Below are 21,575 nucleotides of genomic sequence, written 5' to 3'. Positions count from 1 at the left end.
AAATTCCTCTCTTTTCAACAGATAGGTGGGAAAACTCCAGTGTCTCATTTTTATTTCATTACCCTGTGTTTTTATTTTAGTTATTATTGGAGTGTGATCTGAAATAGTTACTGGATGAGTATCAAAACCTTCAATTAAACACTCATGTTCCTGTGAAATGTAAGTTCTGTCTAGCCTAGCCCAGTTTTTGTATCTTGGGGAATAATATGTAAATTCACTCTGAATTAGTACTGAATCCATATCTTCCATGACAAATATTTTCATAAATTTCTTCAAAAATCAATCTTCCTTTGTTATATTTTCCCCTTCTGGGCCCCCAAACACATCTTCTTTGCTTCAAATCAAATTACAGTCATCACCAATAAGTAATATTCCCTGCTAAAAACTGATTATTTCTCCCAGAATTTTCTTAAGCTCCATTATAGCAGTTTTAGGTGGAATATAAATACATGTCAGTGTAATCCTTCTCCCTTGTCAGTAGCACCTTAGTACGACATATCTACCATTATTATTTTTTTATCCTTTTCTATCACTGTTGGAGCTCCTCTTGCAATTGATATAAGTACTCCTCTTTTCCTTTGCTCCAGATATTTCACTGAATAACGATCCTGAAAACCTTTCTTTATCAAATTCACATGTTCAGTTCTTTACAAATGTGTCTCCTGTAGCATAGCTATTTGCACTCCACATTTTTAATATAGTTCACTATTTCTTTTTTGTATATATCTGTGAGACCATTCATATTTAAAGATAGTATTGAAAGGGCCATTATGTTGCACAGTTATTATTCCCACCTTTTATTTGTAACAGCTTTTTTTCCTAAGTATCTAGCTCCAGCTTTTGTGTTACATGAACACACACAAATGTTTGGCAGGTTGACCTTTTATACAGTTGTTTCTTTATACATTATGGCTATGTCACACCTTATACATTTTTTTGTTTTATTGAAAGCCCTCAAGCAAAAAAACAAATACACACCAAAAACATATTAACACGCAAAACTATGTAAATCTTCAAATATTGAAGTTTTACCTAACTAATAGAAACAATTGTCCCAAACTGACAGCCACACTCATAGACTTGGGTTAACCTAATAGGAAGGTTATATGTGCTAAGATGCATAGTACAGCCTGTGCTTCTACTGTCTTATCTTTATTGCTCTTCCAGAATGAGAAAACACTTGAATGCTTTCAGAAAACCTTCTCTCCTAGCCGTTGAAACAAAGTCATTAAAAGAGTGAAGTATTCTATTTGTATTACTCTTTATCAGATTGTCTCCATGGAGACATAAGAACCAGATACAGAATTGCTTCTACAAATATTTATTTATTTACTTGCTAGAGGAGAGCTTTATTATGCTCAATGTTCTTTTTTATGCATTTGCTTTCTCTTAAAACTTGTTACTAGGTAATACTAAGAGCTGTAATCCAGCCATTCCCCTTTGCAAGAATGAGAAAAAGCACATAATTTTTTCTTGTATCATACTCTTTTGAACATACTTTTTTTCTTTTTTAACATTGCAGTGCCTACATTTCTTAAAACTGAATAAGGTGCATGTCTTCGTACTAAAGCACCATGGTAGGGCTGTCTCTGAGTACCAAATGGTACCATGAGGTAGCCTTTCTGAATTCCTCCTGTGTGTATCATCACTAGTTTATCTACACTGTTTACAGGTTATCACATCTGGTAAAATTTCACAAAATCCACAGTACTTATATTACTTGCTAAAAACTAAAGTAAAAGTTCACATATAAGTACATAACTCCAGAGTTCTCTAACCCACTCAAAGCAACCCACAACACAGATTTAATTTTACCTAAAAAGTACATCAGGAGTAAAAACATAATTTACCATTCACTTCAGTTATTTATTTATTTTTACTTATTTAATAACTAGCTAAAGCAACATAAATAATTCCACAAGTGATAGATCATAATGCAACTCTCACTACACTACTAAAACATACAGAAAAATTAAAGGAGAACCGCACCCAGAGACTCAAAACTCATGTTTATTTCATTGTGGTTTGGTGTTTCCTGCACTTTAACACCACTCTGGGATTATTTACAGGCTTTTAAATATTTTATATGTAATTTCTGAGTCTGACCACATGGGGTCTGGCATTTTGAAGTAATTCTGATTGTTTAGTCTGCCTCCAGGTTTCCCAAAATGCAGTGCTTGTCTGTAAAAAAGTTACATCACACAGGCCTTTCTTCATAAAGCTCCTGTCACTGCATTGATTTTACATGCATACATTGCTGTCTGTCAGTCAGTTTCAAGCAACATTTCATGCCATTCAATGACTACTTAAAACACAAACAGTGGAAATGCCACAGAACAGACTTTCAAACTGCTTTTTTACTGCTTCTTCTTTTTAGAATGGCTAAACTGCATTTTTTGAAGACTAAATTGTACTACTTTGACTCATCTGCCATTTCTCTTCACACTTAACTTCCCTAGCTGTCAAAGTGCTAAAGGTAATTTGAGCTCTTACCAGCTGTGATTGACAGCTGACAGCAGGAGACTTGACTCATGCACTGTTTCCTTGTTCTAGCCTTTACTTTCTCTATGGGTAAGGGAAGGACTAGAGACCTGTGACATCACAGCATGGGTGGGTTTTTAGGACAGTCTTGGTGATGTCAGTTTGGGGAGGCAACTGGCCAGAAAACTATCTGTATTCAGTGGTCTTGATCACATCAATAAATTGAAGACTGCAGCAAGGGTGGGATAAAAGTTTTTTGAAAGTGCGACCAGCACAGTACAGTATGGTACTGTTCTAGTGGAGAGAAACAGTCAATTTAAGATATTTTAAATGCTGTGTAGTTGTTTATTCATAGCACGGACAATAAATAGGGATAAAAGGGACAGAGAAGTTGAGCATTTAATAATAGAATCCCGTTCTTGTCCTTTAAGCAAAAGTAAAAAAATTATTGCATCTCACGTTGCAACTACAGCTCAAAGCTCTAAAGCCCTGTAGCAGTAACATAAGCATTTAGCTTAGTCCATTGAAGTCAGTGAAAAACACTACCATGAAAGGTACTTTTAGGCACTGGCGCCATGGCATAGAGGGATGGCAGTCCAGCTGAACAGTGTTTAAGCAGTGGTGGGAGAGGGGTGGGAATGAGTAGCTTATATCAGCTGTGCAATCACAGCTGGGAAACACTTTGGTGGAGGCTAGAGCATATTTACTACTTGCCCACAGACTGCCATGCTAATGATAGTACATGGGGAGGACATGATCAAGCCAGAGTCAGGAGGTGATGCCTGTGACATCATGCATAAACTGTCCAGTTAGGAATTCCTTGTCTCTGCATATCAAAAAATCCCTGCCTTCGCCATGTATACATGAATCCCACTTTTTAACTTGCACCTCTTTTAAAGGGAGGATGATAGCTTTTGAGGTATTAGATGTCAAGGTTGTTCTTTCCTGGAAAGGGACACCCACCTGCAGGGTCTCACAGTAAGATTGTGCCAGACTCCTGCCAAAGCTAGATAAGGCAGGAGAGAATCCAGAAGTCTTAGAAGTGGTGGGCATGAGGTTGTTCTATCCGTAAAGATGAAGGGCCCACCTGCAGGGTCAGAGCAGCACTCAGCTAGACCTCCCTCCCCCATAATAAGGATGATGGCGGGAGGGAAGGGGATAATTGAGGTTCTCAGAAGACATCAGCAGCAAGTGATTAGGGCACCAAACATACTTTCACCTCTTGCTTCTTAGCTGCAACCACTGTCACTGCCCCTCATTTCCTCTGTTTTCGCCAGATATCTGAACATGCCAAAGGAAAGTTAAAGAAGTATGCTGTAATTACAATATAGACATCAAATCTCTGGTTGTCATCCTCCTCCCACCCCCAAAATAGTAACAAGGCTAATTCACAATTACAGAGTATTGCTGGACAGAATGGACTGGTGTACTAATATCTGTGAGGTCATAAAAAAATGAGACTGGACTAAATGATTAAACAACAAATACTGATATATATATATATATATATATGTATGTATGTATAGGGCTCCCAAGTATGCAACAAAGGCCAAAAGGCTTAGGATTTTTGCTTAGAAGCATACTTCTCAAATGTCCAGATTTTCACCTCATATTTTTGGTCCATTCCTCATAAAATGTGTGGTTTTCTGGCAAATCACTGAGGATTGAAGTCACTTATTATTGACATTCATTGTAGTTTCTGACTTCATATCCTTCAAAAATTGCATTTTAACACAAAACATTTTATTCTCACAAATTTCTAAGTTTATAATAGCATTATTGCAAATGTGTGCTTATTTTTTGGCATTTCCCCCATTATTTTTGTCTTTTTCCAGATTTCCTGTGCTAAGACTTTGATAGCTATGCTTGGAAATGTTTGTATAGGTATTTTTATACCACAGGTAGACGTCAGAGAATTTTTCCTCAGGTAGCAAATGCTGGAGGTGTATTGAGGAATAAAGAGGTAACTGGGAATGTTATTTGGGAGTGTAATGAGTTAACAGGTTTTTAAAAAAATCCCTACAGAGTAGTCTGTAAAAAATATTGGGTGAACAAATGGCTGTAACTAAGGAAATGATTCTTATGAACAGGTACACAGGATCTGGATTTCCTAGACATAGTAAGGCTTTAGTAAGTTTAATTATGTTGGCTGCCAAGAAAGCATTTACTAGAAAATGGAAATCAAATCTAACCTTACTGTTTTTGAATTACTGAATATTTTAAGAGACAAAATCACTGGAAGAGGGATTTTTAGGAAAGGGAAGTGGCAAACTACTTAGAAATAAATGGAATTTGTTGGAACAGTACATGCAGAATAAAGTTCAGGAGGAGTAGTGAGGTTTAATTAAAGACAGGAATTGAACAATTTTGTAATGTTAGCCTAAGTGACAGTCACTATAAAGAAAGAAAACATATATAATCTATAACATTTGTAAACAGAAAAATGTTAATAATTTTTTTCTATTAATGTGTATGTGTCCCTGTCATACATGATAATTTAATAAAAGTGTCTAAAAAAGATAATGCACCAGTATCACTGATGGATTTTGGTGTGTTACAGTACCAGCTATGGAGATATAGCTACAAGGGACTCTTAAGAATGCTTGGTGATGTGTTTGTTCTGTATTGTCTTAGGATGTAAGTGACCGTATAGAGAAGGAGCCACCTGATGGTCCCATCATCACTGCGTTAGAGACTGATGCAAGAGATGTTGTGAAGGTTAACTGGAGAATGCACATATCTGTGCCACTTCAAACAGGTAAGTGCAGAATTAAATGAAATGAAAATACACTCATCGTATAGCTACTCCAGGGTAAACCACACAGTTGAATAATTACTGTTTGTCAGAAACTATCTTACCTCATATACTGTCACTCCATTCACATTATTTAGGTTAAAGGTAAAGAATAGGATACTGTTACTTCTTGATAACATCAAATTGATACAGTAGAGGAAGAGGGAGCAAGTCTGAGAAGGAAGTTTAGGATGAATGCTGGTAGATTGGCCCAATAAATGGCAGTTGAAGTATATGAATAAATGTAAGGTATCCCATCTTGGTCATAATAACACAGAAGCTAGATATGAGTTAGGAGACCTCAAATTCCAGTCAGCAAACAAGACAAAGGGACTTTACAAGATGGCTGTACACTAATCAACAGCTTAACTTCAGCTCTCCCAGTGTGAAAAAAGAAGCTGAAAGATGAGGGCCAGAAACTCTGTCACTTTTAGTAAGTTCAGTTACTGGCTAGTAAATACACTACATAGATGCCAGCAAAGAAGAAATTAAGAGAGCCTGAAAGAAAATCAACTAGAAAAGGTGAAGTAAAAACACTCACTGGCAAGAATCCTGCAGCTGTTCAGCATAAAGCAGTTTAAGCTCCAGGCTTGTTGCAAGACTGGCTTCCAGTAATTCTAGAGGAAAAAAATAGAGATAATTAAACTAAACAAAACACTGAAGGAGTATATCAACTCAAATAACAAGAGGCTGAAAAATGGAAGATCCCTTAAATGGATATTGAGATGAGCTGATGAACTGCAAAAATCAGAGGTTAAAATGAAGAAAAGGCAGGCTAAGTATCAGACTGCTCAAGAAGAATGGTAGAATTCAAGGAAAGAGCATGCTGTATCAGAGAAACTAGAAGGAGCAGACGGTATTAATTTTGAAGGCACAAATAAGCAACAGGACTGGTATTCCACAGCAGAAACTGTTAATTGAAAGGGCACACCATGTGTATTCTCCAAACCTGGCCACGAGAAAGCAGCTGAAACCTGTATTAGTAAAGATGCAAACCCATCAGCAGAAAGAGTTTATCCTGATAAAACTGTGGTGAAAGGGCAAAGTATTAAAAGTTGGAGACAGTAGAGTGTTTGTACATCAGGCAGAAGAGAATCAAATTTATTCCAACAATTAGGGAATGTTGTGAGGCAGGTGTGAGATTTAAACTGCTGTATCTGTCTGTATTTAAGATTTTTTTTTCCCAGGGATTAAAGTCAATTGTTGATGCAGAACAAGCTAAGGAGGAAATACAAAAGTTTGTCCAACAGAAAGTAAGCATTTAGCAGAAGGCAACTCTGCTTTTCATTTTTTCTGATAAAAAGCACATTGAGAGACCTTGCCAGTAAAACATTTCCGTTATTCCAAAGGAAAATATTTGAGAGATAGAGTACTTTTGAATTGAACTAGTGTCTGGAGTTGTGAGGTGAAAATGATCAGGAAGAAGACTAGCATCACAGAAATAAGTAAATAAATGTGAGACTGCAAATCGTCAGTCGCATTTACAAAAAACAGGTCTACAAGAAAAGTGGAATGAGGTGACTGTTAAACTTTTGAGGAACTGAAAGGCATTTGCCTCACTTCATGTCATTAATGTTTGAAAGGACACTGAAGGGAGAGGAAGAAAAAGAAACAAGGTAACTGTAAGTAAAATAGTTTCTGTCCTGAACAGTATTCCTATGAACATTTTCATGATATGAATTTAATGTTTTATAGTAAAACATTTCTAGTTGTTATATGTGATAAAGATATTAAAGAAAACAGATATATTTTTTTCTTTCTTCTTTCTGAGTATTAAGAAGTGTAGGGCTTATAATGCAAAAAGGTGTAAATGGCTATTCAAAAGCAGGTTTAAGTTGATAGGCCATAATCTTGGGATGTTGAGGTGGGTGCTGCAGTGCAAAAGTACACAGATCATAATATGTAAAGCTGCTATGTTTTCTATTAATTCTGCATAGCTGAATATCTGGATTAAGACCCTTGGCTTAATCTAATAACAAGTTTTAAGTGGAAACAAGTAAATATGTTTCTCCAGCCGGCCTGGTCAACACGGGCATCCCGAAGCAGTGTAACAACTGCCTCATGTTCACTGACAACCCTTTACTCCTAGTCCACACAAACATAAAGTGTGAGAGATGCAGCTATTTTAAAAACCTTAAATCCATGCTGTCTCACACACCAGTCAGTACATATGACAATGAGCAGGTTGCCAGTATGCACACCTCACCTCCTACTCCACCCAAACCCATATCACACATACCTACATACGCAGAAGTCCTCATCAGAAACATACCTAAACATCACAGACCTCCCAAACACAAACACAAGCATGCTATACATAATACTTCCTCTGCAGAGCTCATTACACATAATAGCTCATGAACCAGTATCTCACCAGTCAAACCTTTAATGCAAAACACAAAATCAAATATATTAGTCATAGTTGATTTCATCATAAGACACATTGATATTCCTCTCTAAGAGTTGACAGGCTGCATAAGGAAAAGGTCACAGTCAGCTGTCTGTCAGGTGCCAGGATATGCCATATCATACATGCACTCAAGTCTCTCAACAACAGGTAACTGTTATGACTCTATCATAGTCCATATTGGTGTGAACAATTTGAGATGTACCTCTCTGAACTATATGAAGAGAGACATGGCTGAGCTCTCAGACTATGTGTCTCAGGCAGGTATCTCCCTGTCTTTAAGCAGCATTCTACCTTCATCTAGGATGATGCCTTCACACAAACAGAAAATGACTTCAGTAATTGGCTTAGCTTCTGTTGTCATTTTAAGGGGATCCACTATCAGCCTGGGATGATATGATCGACAGACCTCAATGCTTTGCCAGAGATCGTCTTCACCTCTCACCCCTGGGATTTTGGCTACTGGCTAAGGCTCTTGCCACCCCCATAGTGCCTTTTTAGGCAGTGTCTCAAGAACAAAATTCCCAACATAACTCCATCTAAAAACCTCAAGGTTATGCTGCTAGACACTAGGAGTGTCAACATGAAACTGCACTCACTGGAAGCTGTCCTCACCTTGGAAGATGCAGACATTTGTACAGTCACAGAGACCTGGTCAAGGCTCTGGAGATCACTTGAGCCATACTGGTTACACCTCCTTCCACATGTTCAGACCTCAAACTGAAGGCATGAAAACTAAAGGAGGCAGTGTATCAATATTCATTAAAGATAAATACACCTTCAGATTGGTTAAACAGTATGATTCCCTGGAGACACTTCAAGTGCAATTAACTGTTGGTAGGACACCTATTCAAATCCTTGCTATCTACAGGACCCCCTTCATGAATCAGGACACCCACTCTGTCTATTTAGATCTACTTGAGTCCATCAAGATACATGCAAACACCGTGGTTATGGGCAACTTTAACTACCTATCCATTGACTGGGTAAATTACCCATGCTTAAACTCACTTGCCCAAAGGTTCCCCAACTTCATTGACTCCAATGTCCTGGACCAGCTAGTTGACACCCCCACAAGGGGTGCCAACATCCTGGATCTGGTGCTTACCAGTATAGCGGACCACTGTAGCAGCCCCACTGTGAGGTCCTTCCTGGTGTGATCTGACCACAAATTGGTCTCATTCAGAGTAACTATCACACTTGACCCCCCCCCCCACCCAGGAGCAACTAAACTAAAAAACTTCTCTTAAGCAGATTATAACCTTTTACAGGATGGTAAAAGTAGCTTCACAGCACCTCCTCCCTCAGCTGGCACTGGCAACTATATCGAGCTCTTCACAAGTGATTTATATGCACACCTGCATTGACTTGGCCATATCTGATAGGACCAAAACAAGCTTCTCAAGGAAGCACAAACCTGCCTGGTCGACAACTGACATTAACAGGCTTTACAATAAGAGGAAGAAATTGCTGTCTAAGAGTAAGAAGGAGTGAGCCCTCCTAAACTGGAAACAGTCCATCCTCAGCTTAAACAAGCAAATAAGACTTCTTGTGAAGTCCTCCAAAGCAAACTACGAGTCCAAATTAGCTTCCTCAATAAAGGACAACCGCAAGGCATTCTATAGTTACATTCATAACCTAAAAGGAAAGGCCCAGATTTGTGCTGAACTGGTAGTTAATGATACCACATATACTGAGCCTGTGGACATAGCTAACCTGTTGGCCAACAGATTCTGTGAAAACTTCACTCCCCTGTCCCCACCACACGTACCCCATGACATCCCTACCACCTGTCACTTACCTTGTATCTCTAAAGAGCAGGTTGTAAATACTCTCTCTAGGACCAAAAACACAGCATCTCTGGGACCTGATAACATCCCAGCCTGGGCTCCAACATGAATTACCATTGGGTACTCTTTTCAGTCATAGTCTAAACACCAACTTCGTACCAGATGAATGAAAAACAGCCACCATTATTCCCCTTGCACAAAGGTTGTACTTCCACTGATTCCGGGAACTATAGATCTATTATCCTGACTGGCCTTATCTGCAAGGCCATGGCGTAAATCATCATGGACCTTATCAACAAAGATATAGGTAATCTCCAAACATTTGACCCTACTCAGTTTGGATTTGTCAAAGGGAGATTGTGCCTGTTAAACCTGGTGGACTTCTTTGAGACAGTCACCAAGGCCTTGGATGAAGTGAAATCTGTGCATACAGCCTACCTGGACTTAGCCAAGGCATTTGACATTATCCCCCACTCAGGCATCATTGACAAACTCACACAACTAGGCATCAACCCTTATATCTTTAGATGGGTCACTAACTGGCTCACTGATAGAACTTATATAATCAAAATAGGGGAATTCACCTCCAACAGCAGACCTGTAACCAGTGCTGTTCCACGGGGATCAGTACTGGGACCTGTACTGTTTGGAATCTATTTCTCCAAAGTACAACCAAAAACTAAAGGTCTGTGGCTGTCGAAGTTTGTTAATGACTGCAAACTGGGAGCGGTTATAGAATGTCCAAATGATGTCAACATCCTACAAGAGGGTCTTACACAAACAAATGACTGGTGCCAAAGTCATGGCCTTAAACTCAATGCAAAAAATTATTTTCATTCCTTTCAGTAAAAGCAATGTTCCTGCTAGCTACCATATCAATAGCAACATCCTAAGTAGGCACTCAGTGGTGAGAGACCTGGGCATACAAGTTGACAGCAGCCTTACCTTTGACTGCCATGTCTCCACAGTGGTAAGAAGAGCATTCTATATTGCTCATCCCATAAGTAAGGGCATTGCCTCCAGAAAAAAGAAGTTATAACCTCCCTCTACTCTTCCCTGATCATTCCAATAATTTAATACAGTGCCCCTGTTGGTATGTACCTTTCCAAGCACCTGCAAAAATTGGAGGAAACCACAAAGGCTCCTCACAAGGAAAATTCAAGGTCTTCAGCATCTGTCCTATGGGGATCATCTGAAATCACTGTCACTTTATTCTATTTCATACAGACTACTCAGAAGGTGATCCCTGCCTTGCATACAAGGCAATCTCTAACCCTGCTTTATTGGAAATGCTGCATATCCATAAGTCAAATGGTACACAAGTTACTTGCTCTAAAGACCTTAACCTGGTATGTGAGAATAATAAAACTTGCTGGAGGAACAGATTTGTCTCCCCGAGGTTACCACACCTTTGAAACTGACTCCCACTTCATGTCAAACAGAGTACCTCTTGGTCATCTTCAAACGCAATCTGGACGATTGGATGGGTGACCGTAAATTCAGCTCAGGGGTTCCACCTGTGTCCCTCCTGGACAGGGGCAATAGGTGCTGATTTTGGACATAAGGATAAGAACTTGGCTGGGCTTGTAAGGGCCCTAGGGCCATTAGCCTAGTAACTTTCTATGAATAAGGAAACACTGAATGTAATGAAAAGTTTTCCTTTAGCAAAAAATATTTCAGCTTGGTTTTAAAAGCCTGCCGCTAAAGGATACATTTTTGTCTCTTAAATTTCCATGAAGACAAGATGATTATAGGGCAATAAATGATGGTCAAAGCACTTGTTTCTTCAAGGTTAAAAGTTAATGTTTTCTGAAAACATGCAAGTTATTTTTTACATCTGGGAGGGGAATAAAGATAAAAATGAACAGACACCAATTAGAGTAAGTAGAAGCACAGGCAGTAGCCTGTGTCTTAGCATGTATAACCTCAGCTGTAGGTTACATAAGGACCTGTGTTTGCAGCTGTCCATGTGGGACAGTTATTCCTATTAGGAGAATTAAACTTTATTATTTGAAGTTGTACATAGTTTTGTGAGTTTGTATTAAGTTAACATGTTCTGGGGCATTTGGGGGGTTGTTTTCTTGTTTAACTGTTTTCATTAAAACAAAAAGTCTTGAAAATGTGACATAGGTTACAATGTTGATGATAAGAAAAAAATGTATAAAAGGATCACTTGCCAAACATTAATGGGTGCATGTATCACAAAAGCTGGAAGTGGTCATTTAAAAAAGCTGTCATATTTAATAGATGGGAATAATGACTTCTTATCATAATAGCAACACTTTCCATATTGTCTTGGAATGTGAATGGTCTCACAGGTATAGACAAAAAGGAAAGAATAATTATATGAAGAAATGCAAAGTGTAAATAACAATGATTCAGGTGACATATTTGGAAAAACTGAGCATATGAATTTGATAAAGAAAGGATTTCCAGATGAATATTCATCAGAATATCAGATACAGAATAAATGAGGAGTATTTACTGGTAGAGGAGCTCCAACAGTGAAATAAGAGGAAAAAAGATAATAATGCAGGTTTGTGGTAGTAAGGGGCAGCTAGCAAGGGATGTAGATTACACTGGCATGTATTTATATTCCATCTTAAACTGCTATTATGGAGCTTTAAAAAATTGGGAGATCTGCTTTCAGCAGGGAATATTATGTAAAGGTGGGGACTGGAATTTAATTCACAACGAGGATGTACCTAGTGAAGACTAGGCATATTTTAAATTTCATGGGAAACATGTGCATTTATTTATTTTATTTTATTTATTTTATTTTACATTTGTTGGCCTGGAGTGTCTGACTGAGCCAAAGCCCTTTTTCAGCAGAGGCCCAGAGAGAAAAGCTCCAAGTGATACAAACAATTTACAATTCCAGTGTAGTTTAAGAAAACATGCAGTAGTATATAGTGCTTGAAAGTCAAAGGTCAGAGGGAAAAAGATGGTAGTACTGTGTTACAATTAAATATATAAATGTGTAAGAAGTTTCATGAAAGTATAGGTAGTTTGATAAATTAGACTATTAATCATGTAATACATGAACTGTACCAGTATCTTAGAAGGAATTTACAAATAAAGGAATGGGAAACAAAGTGAAGAGATAGCTAGGTGAAAAAGTGGGGTAGATTAAAAAGGATAGAGGATGATTATGAGATGGACAAGTAAAGAGAGAAGAGAAAGATGGTTAGTTTGTATGATAGATGTATTCAGGGAGGCTGGGGACAGTGGCAGGTCCAGTGTCTTTTAAAGTACTCTTTTATGGCTTATTTAAATTGTTTAGGATGTGTAAGAGTTCTGACTTCAAGTGGGAGCTTGTTCCAAGCTACAGAGGGGTGGTAGTTATATATGTTACACCAAGATTTAGACTTGGGTTTATAGATAAGTAATAGATCTGGGGTCGAGCTCCTGAGATGCCTTGTAGGTGAATAGTGGGAGATGAGGGAGCTTAGAGCTGGATAGTAGGCTGGCTGGTAAAGAATGTAGTGAATGGTTTGGAGCTGGGAGAGAAAAAGCTGGTGAGGTAGTTTGAGCCAATTTAAATGTTTTAGGGAGAGACAGTGATGGGAGTTATAGGTTTGGTGGGCTGCAAATCTCACTATTTTGTAATAGGTTGATTCAATCTTTGCAAGTAGAGCAAAGTTAAGATTTGTAAATATTTGGGAGTGATATGTTAGGCAAGGTAGAAGATAGGCATGCGTGACAGTGATCCTGGCTTCAGCAGTGAAAATGTTTTTATTTCTATACAAAAGTCGTAGTTTCTGATGGGTTTTTCTGATACAATTATTCATGTGAAGGTCGAGTTCTAGCTGATCATTGATGGTAATGCCAAGGAGTTTTGTGCTGATGTCGACTTTGATAGGGGTATTGTTAAGGGACATTATGGAGAAAGATGATTTGATGTGATTAACTGTTTTGGGGAGAAAGAGTAACAGTTTTGTTTTTTTCTGGTTGATGAGCTGATTATTAGAGAGCCATGTCTCGACTGCATTGAAGGATGACTGGTTAGCTGTTAGAAGTTCAGAAGGAGAGTCAGCAATGGTGATGACTGTAGAGTTATCTGCATATTGGACTATCTATGGAAGACTGTAGGCAAGAAGAATAGAGTAATTTGGTGAAGATATTAAAAAGTAGTGGTCCAAGAATGGATCCTTGGGGAACACTCATTCTTACTGGAAGGGGGGTAGATAGAGCAGAGTGCCATCTCACTAATTGAAGTCTGTCAGTGAGATAGCTGGAGAACCTTGCAACTATATCCAAGGAGAAGTTGAGGTCAGACAGTTTGTGTAAAAGCAGAGAGTGAGAAACCGTGTTGAAGGCCTTTGAGAGATCGAGGAATAGGCAAGAGATAAGATTATGATCATCTCTGGCTAAAGAAATAGTGTTGAGGAAGGGTAGTAGAGCTGTAGAGGTACTATGTTTAGGTCGGAAAGCATGCTGTGTAGGAGTGAACAATTTTTCTTGTATGAGATATTGCATAACTTGTTTATGTATACATTTCTCCAAGACTTTAGATAAAGGGGAGAGGATAGCAATAGGTCTGAAATTGGAGATTAAAGAGGAGTTACCTCCTTTGTGAATGGGTAGTGTATAGAATTGTTTCCAGATTGCTGGAACTTTGGATTTGGAGATGGAGCGATAGATTATGACAGATACAGGCAGAGCAAAAGAGTGTGCTGCTATCTTGAGAAAATATGAAGAGATTTTGTCAGCAAATACAGAGCATGATTTTAACTTAGAGAGTAGAGTTTTGATATAGGTAGTGGGAACTGGATTAAGGGAGAAAGTGTTTGCTGAGTTAGTAGATGGAGAAGGTTCAGAACAGTTAGGAGCATTGGTGTTTGAGAGGTTGGGGTTGAATACTTTGGATATTGATTCTATAAAATAGTTGTTAAAGGTGTTGCCTGTTTCTACAGGTGATTTGTCGGGGCATGGATTGGGTAGGGTAGGGTTGCCAGGGTGTAGTATTTGGTTTATAGCATTCCAGAATTTTTTAGGATCAGATTTTAGAGTTGCTGGAGGGTTGTAGTAGAATCTTTTTTATCTTTATGGATGAGCTTTTTTGTCTGATTTCTAAGTTTTTTATACCTTTGCAAGTTGGCAGGGAGTTTAGATTGTACCCATGTTTTCCATGCCCTGTCTCTGGCTTTTATAAGGGTGTGAGTAGTTTTTGATAGCCAGGGGGATATATTAGCTTTTATCTGTACTTTCTGGAGTGAGGCTAGTGAGTCTAAGATGTTAAGGAAAGTTGAGATGAATGTGGGAGCTGTGTGAGAAAGTTCCAATTTACTCCAGAGAGTAGGGTATTAAATGTCACAGGGTTAAAGTTAGAGAGTTGATGACAGGTGATGAATCTGAGTGATGGCGAGTATACTTGAGCACTTTAATTGGCGAGTGGTCACTCAGGTAGTCAGGAAGAGTTTCAGGGCAGTGGTATTTGGAGGGATTTGAAACAAGTATCCAATCTATTAGGGTGCTGGGAGAGTGAGAGTTATTAGTATGGGTTGGTTGAGAGATAAGTTTTGTAAATCTGCATAGATTTATATGAAGTGGAGAGTTTGGATTACAGAGGGTTTGCCAATTTATGTTTACATCCCAGAGGATGATGGTTTCATTAGGGAAGTTTTGGGAGAGATATATGAGAGAATGTTTTCCAGCAAGGGGATGTTGAACCCAGGTGGGATGTAGATGGCTACTACAGTAATGGCAGTATAGACATTAAGCTTAAGGTCAGCTTCCAGTATTTCTGGTGGAGTAAAGGATGGGATGGATTGCATAGGATGGGAGATAGTGAGGTTATTGGAGTAAGCAATGGCAACTCCTCCACCTTCTTTGTTAAGACGGTCTAGGCAAAGTATATTATATCCGGGGGGGGGGTATCTTTATCTAGGTGTTGGGGTTTTAGTCAAGTTTCAGTTAGGGAAATAACATTAGGGGTGTGAATAGCTATCCATGCATGAAATTGGCTGAGTTTAAGGATGTTTTGGGTATTGATAGAGTAAAAAGAGATTTGATTGTTTGTTATGGATGAGTGGCCTGTGTTTGGTGAGGTGTTTAGTAGGGTGGTAGAGCTAGACATAGGTCCTGGATTTAGGTGTATGTCACCAGATAAGAGCAGGGTAGTAGGATAATAATAAGGTTTGATTTTTTAATGGGTAGTATTTAATATAATTTGTCTTGTTTTTCATGTTAGTGGGTGGAAGGGAAGAATATTTGTTTTAGGGAGTTGAGTATTGATGGGAAAGATAGATGCAGATATAGTTGTAGGTTGCTGTGAGTAAGCCATAGTTATGAGGGTAGGTAGGGTCTTTATGAAAAGGGGGTAGAAGTGTGGGATGTGCTGTAAAAACAAGTAGGAGAAATAGTGGAGGCAGCAGTAGGGTAGAGAGGAGTGAGATATGCATGGTTGGAGAGGGGGACATAATATGGATAGGAGTATTGGGAAAGGTAAATGGTTTTGCAATAGTGTATTAGAGAAAGATAGTTGAGAAAAGGTTAGCTGTCAGTGGTTGGAGAAGGTAGTGTAGTGGAATTAGGTATGTAACAGGAAGGGGAGGGGTCTGATGGTAGGAGGAAACAGGTGGTTAGGTATGAAGGAAATTATATGGGGGGAGGGTGAGAATGAGAATTTTAACACACATCCAATAACTGTTTTAGATCATGTGCCATTATTACTAAGATAAAAATGCAGGGTAATGAAGTAAAGATGAGACACCGGTGCTTCCCCACCTACCTATTAAAAAAAGAGGAATTTAAGTAATGGGTAGTGGAAATTATTCAAGAGTTATTATGGAAGATAGAAATATATTCAGAAGTTATAGCTAATGAGTGGGATAAAATGCAAATAGAATTTTAAAAATAGGGTAGAAGTAAAAGAGAAAGAGATAACAAAGGCAAACTTACATTTGTATAAAAGTAATCGATCCATACTAATAAGTTCACATTTACAAACAATGTCCTTCATATCTGTTCATAGGTTCATAGGTTGGTACTAAGCTATCGGCCCTAAGGCCTATGCAAGCCTAGCCATAATAATTCCCTGGAAAATTTTTCCCACAATATTTACTTCTCTGAGCCCCTGTCTAGCAGGGCGACTGACATGACCCCCAGGGTGAATTTCCTTTCTCCCATCCAATCATCAAGGTTCCTTTTGAAGAGAGCCAATGAGGTGCTCTGCTTGACATGTATGGGCAGTCTATTGCAGAGTATGGGGAGTCTCTGGGTCAGGAATCCCTCCAGCATGTTTTGTTCATTGTGATGATAAGGTTTAGATCCCTGGAGCGTGTGGCTCTGAGGGATTGGGATTTCTTTAAGTGGAGCATGTCCAACAGCTCAGGGTTTGACATGGCCTTGTATGTTAAGCAGAGATTGCCTCTGAGTAGACGATATGCCACAGAGTATAGCTGGAGTTTTTTTAGACGGTCAGCATATGGCATCTGCTTTAGGCCTGTGATTCTTTTAGTGAGGTATTTCTGTGGCCTTTCCAGCTGTTGCAGATGTCTTGTGAGATACATACCAAATGGGGCATTATACTCTATAATGCGTCTAATGAGGGATGAGTACAGAGGGGCAATGACCTCCTTTTTTCTGGATGAAAAGCCCTTAGTGATGAGGTGTGCCACGTAGAAGGATTTCCTGACTGTTGTGGCGATGTGGTTATCGAAAGTGAGACCACTGTCCGCTTGTGTCCCTAAGTCTCTCATCACACTTTCGATGTTTAGTGTCCTGCCACCTATGTGGTAGTTCATGGGTACATGTTTTTTTCCAAAGGGGATGACTATACATTTCTTGGCATTAAGCTTGAGCCCATGGCTCTGGCACCAGGCATCTGTTTCTGTAAGGCCCTTTTGTAGAATATCCACATCATTTGGGGATTCAATAATGACTCCCAGTTTGCAGTCATCTGCAAACTTTGTTAGCCAGAGTCCCTTAGTGTTGGCCTGCACTTCAGAGAAGTAGATGCCAAACAAGAGTGGTCCCAGGACTCTGAACCCTGAGGTACTCCACTTCTCACTTGTCCGGAGCTGGATTTGGAGTCGGCTACTTTTACAGTCTAGGTTCTGTCAGTAAGCCAGTTGGCAACCCATCGAGTGACGTAGGTATTTATGCCCAACTTAGTAAGTTTATCTATGATTCCAGAGTGGGGGATGGTGTTGAAGGCCTTGGCGAGGTCCAGATAGGCTGTGTGGATCTCCTTACCCTCGTCCACAGCTCTTGAGACCGATTCAAAGAAGTTAGTCAGATTCAGGAGACAAGATCGGCCCTTCACAAACCCAAACTGGGTGGGGTCCAGTGTCTGGAGGTTGCCAATGTCTTTGTTTATAAGTTCCATGATAATGCGTTCTATGCCCTTGCAGATCAGGCTTGTCAGACTGATGGGACAGTAGTTCCTGGGATCCAAGGTGGATCCGCCCTTGTGGATCGGGATAACTGTAGCTGTGCGCCACTCACTGGGCACGAAGCCTGAGGTGAGGCTATGTTTAAACATGACACTTAGGTGGGGGTGCCAGTTCATTTTGTAGTTCATGTAGTACACAGCCTGGGATGCCATCTGGTCCCATGGATGCTGTATTCTTAGCTTTGGAGAGTGCTGTTTCTACCTGTGTGGCTGTGATTATCGGAATTTGGCAATCTTTTTGGTATTGAGATGGGCCGTTTAGGGGGTGAGAGGGGAGTGAAGTTGGCACTAAATCGATCTGCCAGGATAGTGGCAATATCCTTGGGATCAGTATATTTAATGCCATTCTGTTGTAGCTCAGAGCAGATCTGAGCATTGCCATTTAGATTATTGACATAACTATAGAATGCCTTGTGGTTGTCTTTGGAATCTTTGGCAATTTTATTTTCGTATCTAGCTTTTGAGGATTTTATGAGGGATCTCAGCTTCTTACTGAGGCTGGAGAGGGAGTTTTTTGCATCCTGGGATTTTCCTCTTTTCTGCAACAGTTTCTTCCTTCTGTTGTATAGTTTGTTTATAGCAGGGGACCACCAGATTGGCTTCCTTTTTTTGGAGAAGAGCATCTTGGTTCTATTTGGGATGGCACGATTCATGCACGAGTGGATGTGCTCGTACAGTGCCTTAGTGTAGAATTCTGCAGTCGAACTTCCAGATCCTGTCTGCGTGGGTGGTGTGAAGTTTGTCACTTCTGACTTCAGTAGCATGAAGTTGGCTTTGGAGAAGTTTTTTAAGGAGGTTTCCTTACTGGGTGGTAAGATGTGGATGTCAAGGGTGATTTGCTTATGGTCAGACCTGACCAATGAGGGGGTGACCACTGGTCTGGAGCATCTATCTCCCATGTTGGTAATGACCAGGTCTAGGATATTGGAACCCCTGGTGGGACAATGGATTAGTTGATCCAGGGCGTTGGAATTTATGAATTCCAAGAACCGTTGGGAAAAGGAGTTGGTACCCGAGTAGTTTTCCCAATTAATGGCAGGGTAGTTGAAATCACCTAGCATTAGGGTGTTTGGTTGTATCTTAATATTTTCCAGTATGTTTAGGAAGGTGTAGTGAGAATCTTGGGGTATGGTGGGGGATCTGTAGCAAGCTACAATTTGGATTGCAGTCTTACCTAGTGTTAGTTGCACCTGGAGAATTTCAGATGCATTGTGTTGGGCAACTAGCCTGGAGGTGTGAATATCCTTGGTGAATATGGACACTCCTCCACCTTTAGTGTTTCGGTCTTGGTTTTGTGACCGAAAAGTGTGGTAAGAATTGTAGCCTGGTATTGCAGTGGTGCTCTCTGGAGCCCTGAAACAGGTCTCAGTCACTGCACCGATATCGATCTTCTCCATTTTTAGGAGTGCCTCGAGAGAGTGCATTTTGAGATTTAGACTTCTAGCATTGAGTAGCATTTCCTTCATATTTTGCATGCTTGTATCTGTTATGGTGGTGGTTTTATCCTTTGAACCTTGCCTAAAAAAGGCACTATAGGGGGGGGCAAGAGCTTTGGCCAGTAACCTGAATCCCAGGGGTGACAGGTGCAGACCATCTCTGGCAAAGCATCGTGGTTTGTAGATCATGTCTTCCCAGGCAGACAAATACTGGATCCCCTTTGAATGACACCAGAAGCTTAGTCAATTGTTGAAGTCAATCATTTTGTCCTTATACTGTGGTATAATTCTGGGCGAAGGCAGAATGCTACTCAGGGCTAGGGTCATACCTGCCTGGGTCACATGATCCAAGAGCTCTTCCATGTCTCTTTTCATGTAGTCCAGGGAGGTACGTTTCAAGTCATTTATTCTAGCATGGACAATAACAGAGTCATATTTGTACTTGTTGTGGAGTGACTTGAGTGCATGTGTTATGTGGCGGATCCTGGCACCCGGCAGGCAGCTGACTGTAATTTTCTCCTTGTTCAGCCTGGTGAGTGGGACATCAGTGTGCCTGACTATAGAGTCACCTATGACTAAAGTGTTGGGTACATTGTCTTGCCTTAGGGGTTGTTGTTGGGTGGTACACTGGTGCTATGAGCTATGTGTCACTTTGGTTGTGACTGGTGTTCGTTTGCGTTTCGGCTTCGGAGGTCCTTGTTGCTTGGGCAGGTTAATGTTAAGGGCCTCCGCATATGTGGGTTTAGTGTTGCTATGTGTGGGAGTTGATGGTGTGGGTTTTGAAGGGCTATGAGTTGCTAGAGGTGTAATGCAGGTGTTAGCCTTCTCCTCTTGACTGTCTAGCACAGTCTTGACCGGAGAGAGCTTTGCTTCCAGTTTGGCTATGTAAGTGCATCTCTCGCAGGTTGTAGTGTTGGGTGGTAGGAGGAGAGGATTGTCTGTGTACATGAGGCAGTTGCCGCATTGCCCCAGTATGCCCAGATTCATCAGGTGGACAGAAGAAACCACCAGAAGCTGTCCCTTGGACTTGCCTGTTTAGATGCTTTTTTGTAAGCTTTAAGAGCTGTTTTCCCTTACCTTTGCAAGGTACTTTGCAATTGTAGGCTGTTTAGTACCTATGATTAATTTCTGTTGTTACATATATCATGTAATCTAATGAACATTACATAAATTATTCAGTTTCTGCCTTCTCTTAAACCTCATTCCTCCTACAAAACATTTTTTTGCATGTATCATTCCCACAGTATCAGTTTTTTTCTGTATAATTTACTCTTATCCTTTTCTAAAGACCCCAGTTCCTGTTCTTTTTATCTCTGTTACAATATTCACTACATCAGGTATAGTTGGTTTAGGTTCTGATTTCCATTTTCTAGTAATGGCAGCCACCAGAATTAAACTTACTGAGGCCTTACTATGTCTAGGCAATTACGATCCTGTCAGCTCAAAAATATAATTTCCTTAGCTACACTCATTTGCTCACCCCGTATTCCTGACAGAGAACTCTATAGGGAATTTTTAATCTGCCCATTCATTACACTCCCAAAACATATATTGCTAATTGCCTTCTCTTCACCATCACAGCTCCAACGTTTGACATCTACCTGTGGAAAAATTCTTTAGGGTCTGCTTGGAGTATAAAAGTACCCATGCAGGCACTCCCAAGCAAAAATGCTAAATTTTCTAAAATTTTTGCATACATAGGAGTCATGCATAAGTTCTCTCATTGTTTCTTTGTGAACTGCATTTCTAATATCTCTTCCCAGTCTTTTCTGACCTCTTCTGATTGATTCCTATAGTTATTGTGCAATGTTTTATATGCCCCACTAATCACCCCTTTTTAACAGCAGCTTCCATTCTAGATTCAATTAAAAACCCAACCAGTGTATATCTTCCATTTAGGAGTCCCCTTTCCCTTTCTCTCTCTGTCTATACTGTGATATCTATCCCTAATGGGAAAGGCGATTGCTAGCCTGCAATCCAAATGTCTTCTTGGCCTCTCCCCATTCTATTACCTTTTCTTATCTAATTATTTGCTACCAATACATTGTTTTTTTTTTGCCATATTCCTCCTGTAAATTCCAACCCACTCATATTTATCCTGTGTGATCCTAATTGCACTCATCCCTACTGAAGAATCTCCTTTCTCCATTCCCTTGTTGACTTAGTTTTTAGTATATTTTCTGCTATCTTATGGATATATAGTATTCTGTGTGACTGTTGCTATTCTTAAAGATCTGTGTCCAAAACCCAGTTCTTTCCTTATCTCTTC

General features: G+C 39.7%; 1 protein-coding gene across 1 annotated transcript in view; it reads left to right on the top strand.

The window, feature by feature from the left end:
• Window positions 1-21,575, top strand: part of ERN2 (endoplasmic reticulum to nucleus signaling 2) — an 886,535-nt gene that overhangs the window by 810,292 nt on the left and 54,668 nt on the right. Inside the window, exon 20 of the mRNA XM_044089233.1 lies at window positions 5,116-5,239. Within this exon, the coding sequence (XP_043945168.1) occupies window positions 5,116-5,239 (124 nt within the window). The remainder of the gene's footprint in view (window positions 1-5,115; window positions 5,240-21,575) is intronic.

The sequence above is a fragment of the Protopterus annectens genome, chromosome 12.part0, assembly GCF_019279795.1.
Source record: "Protopterus annectens isolate FY-2018-M chromosome 12.part0, PAN1.0, whole genome shotgun sequence".
Lineage (NCBI taxonomy): Eukaryota > Metazoa > Chordata > Ceratodontiformes > Protopteridae > Protopterus > Protopterus annectens.
This window is presented reverse-complemented; position numbering and strand designations above follow the sequence as displayed.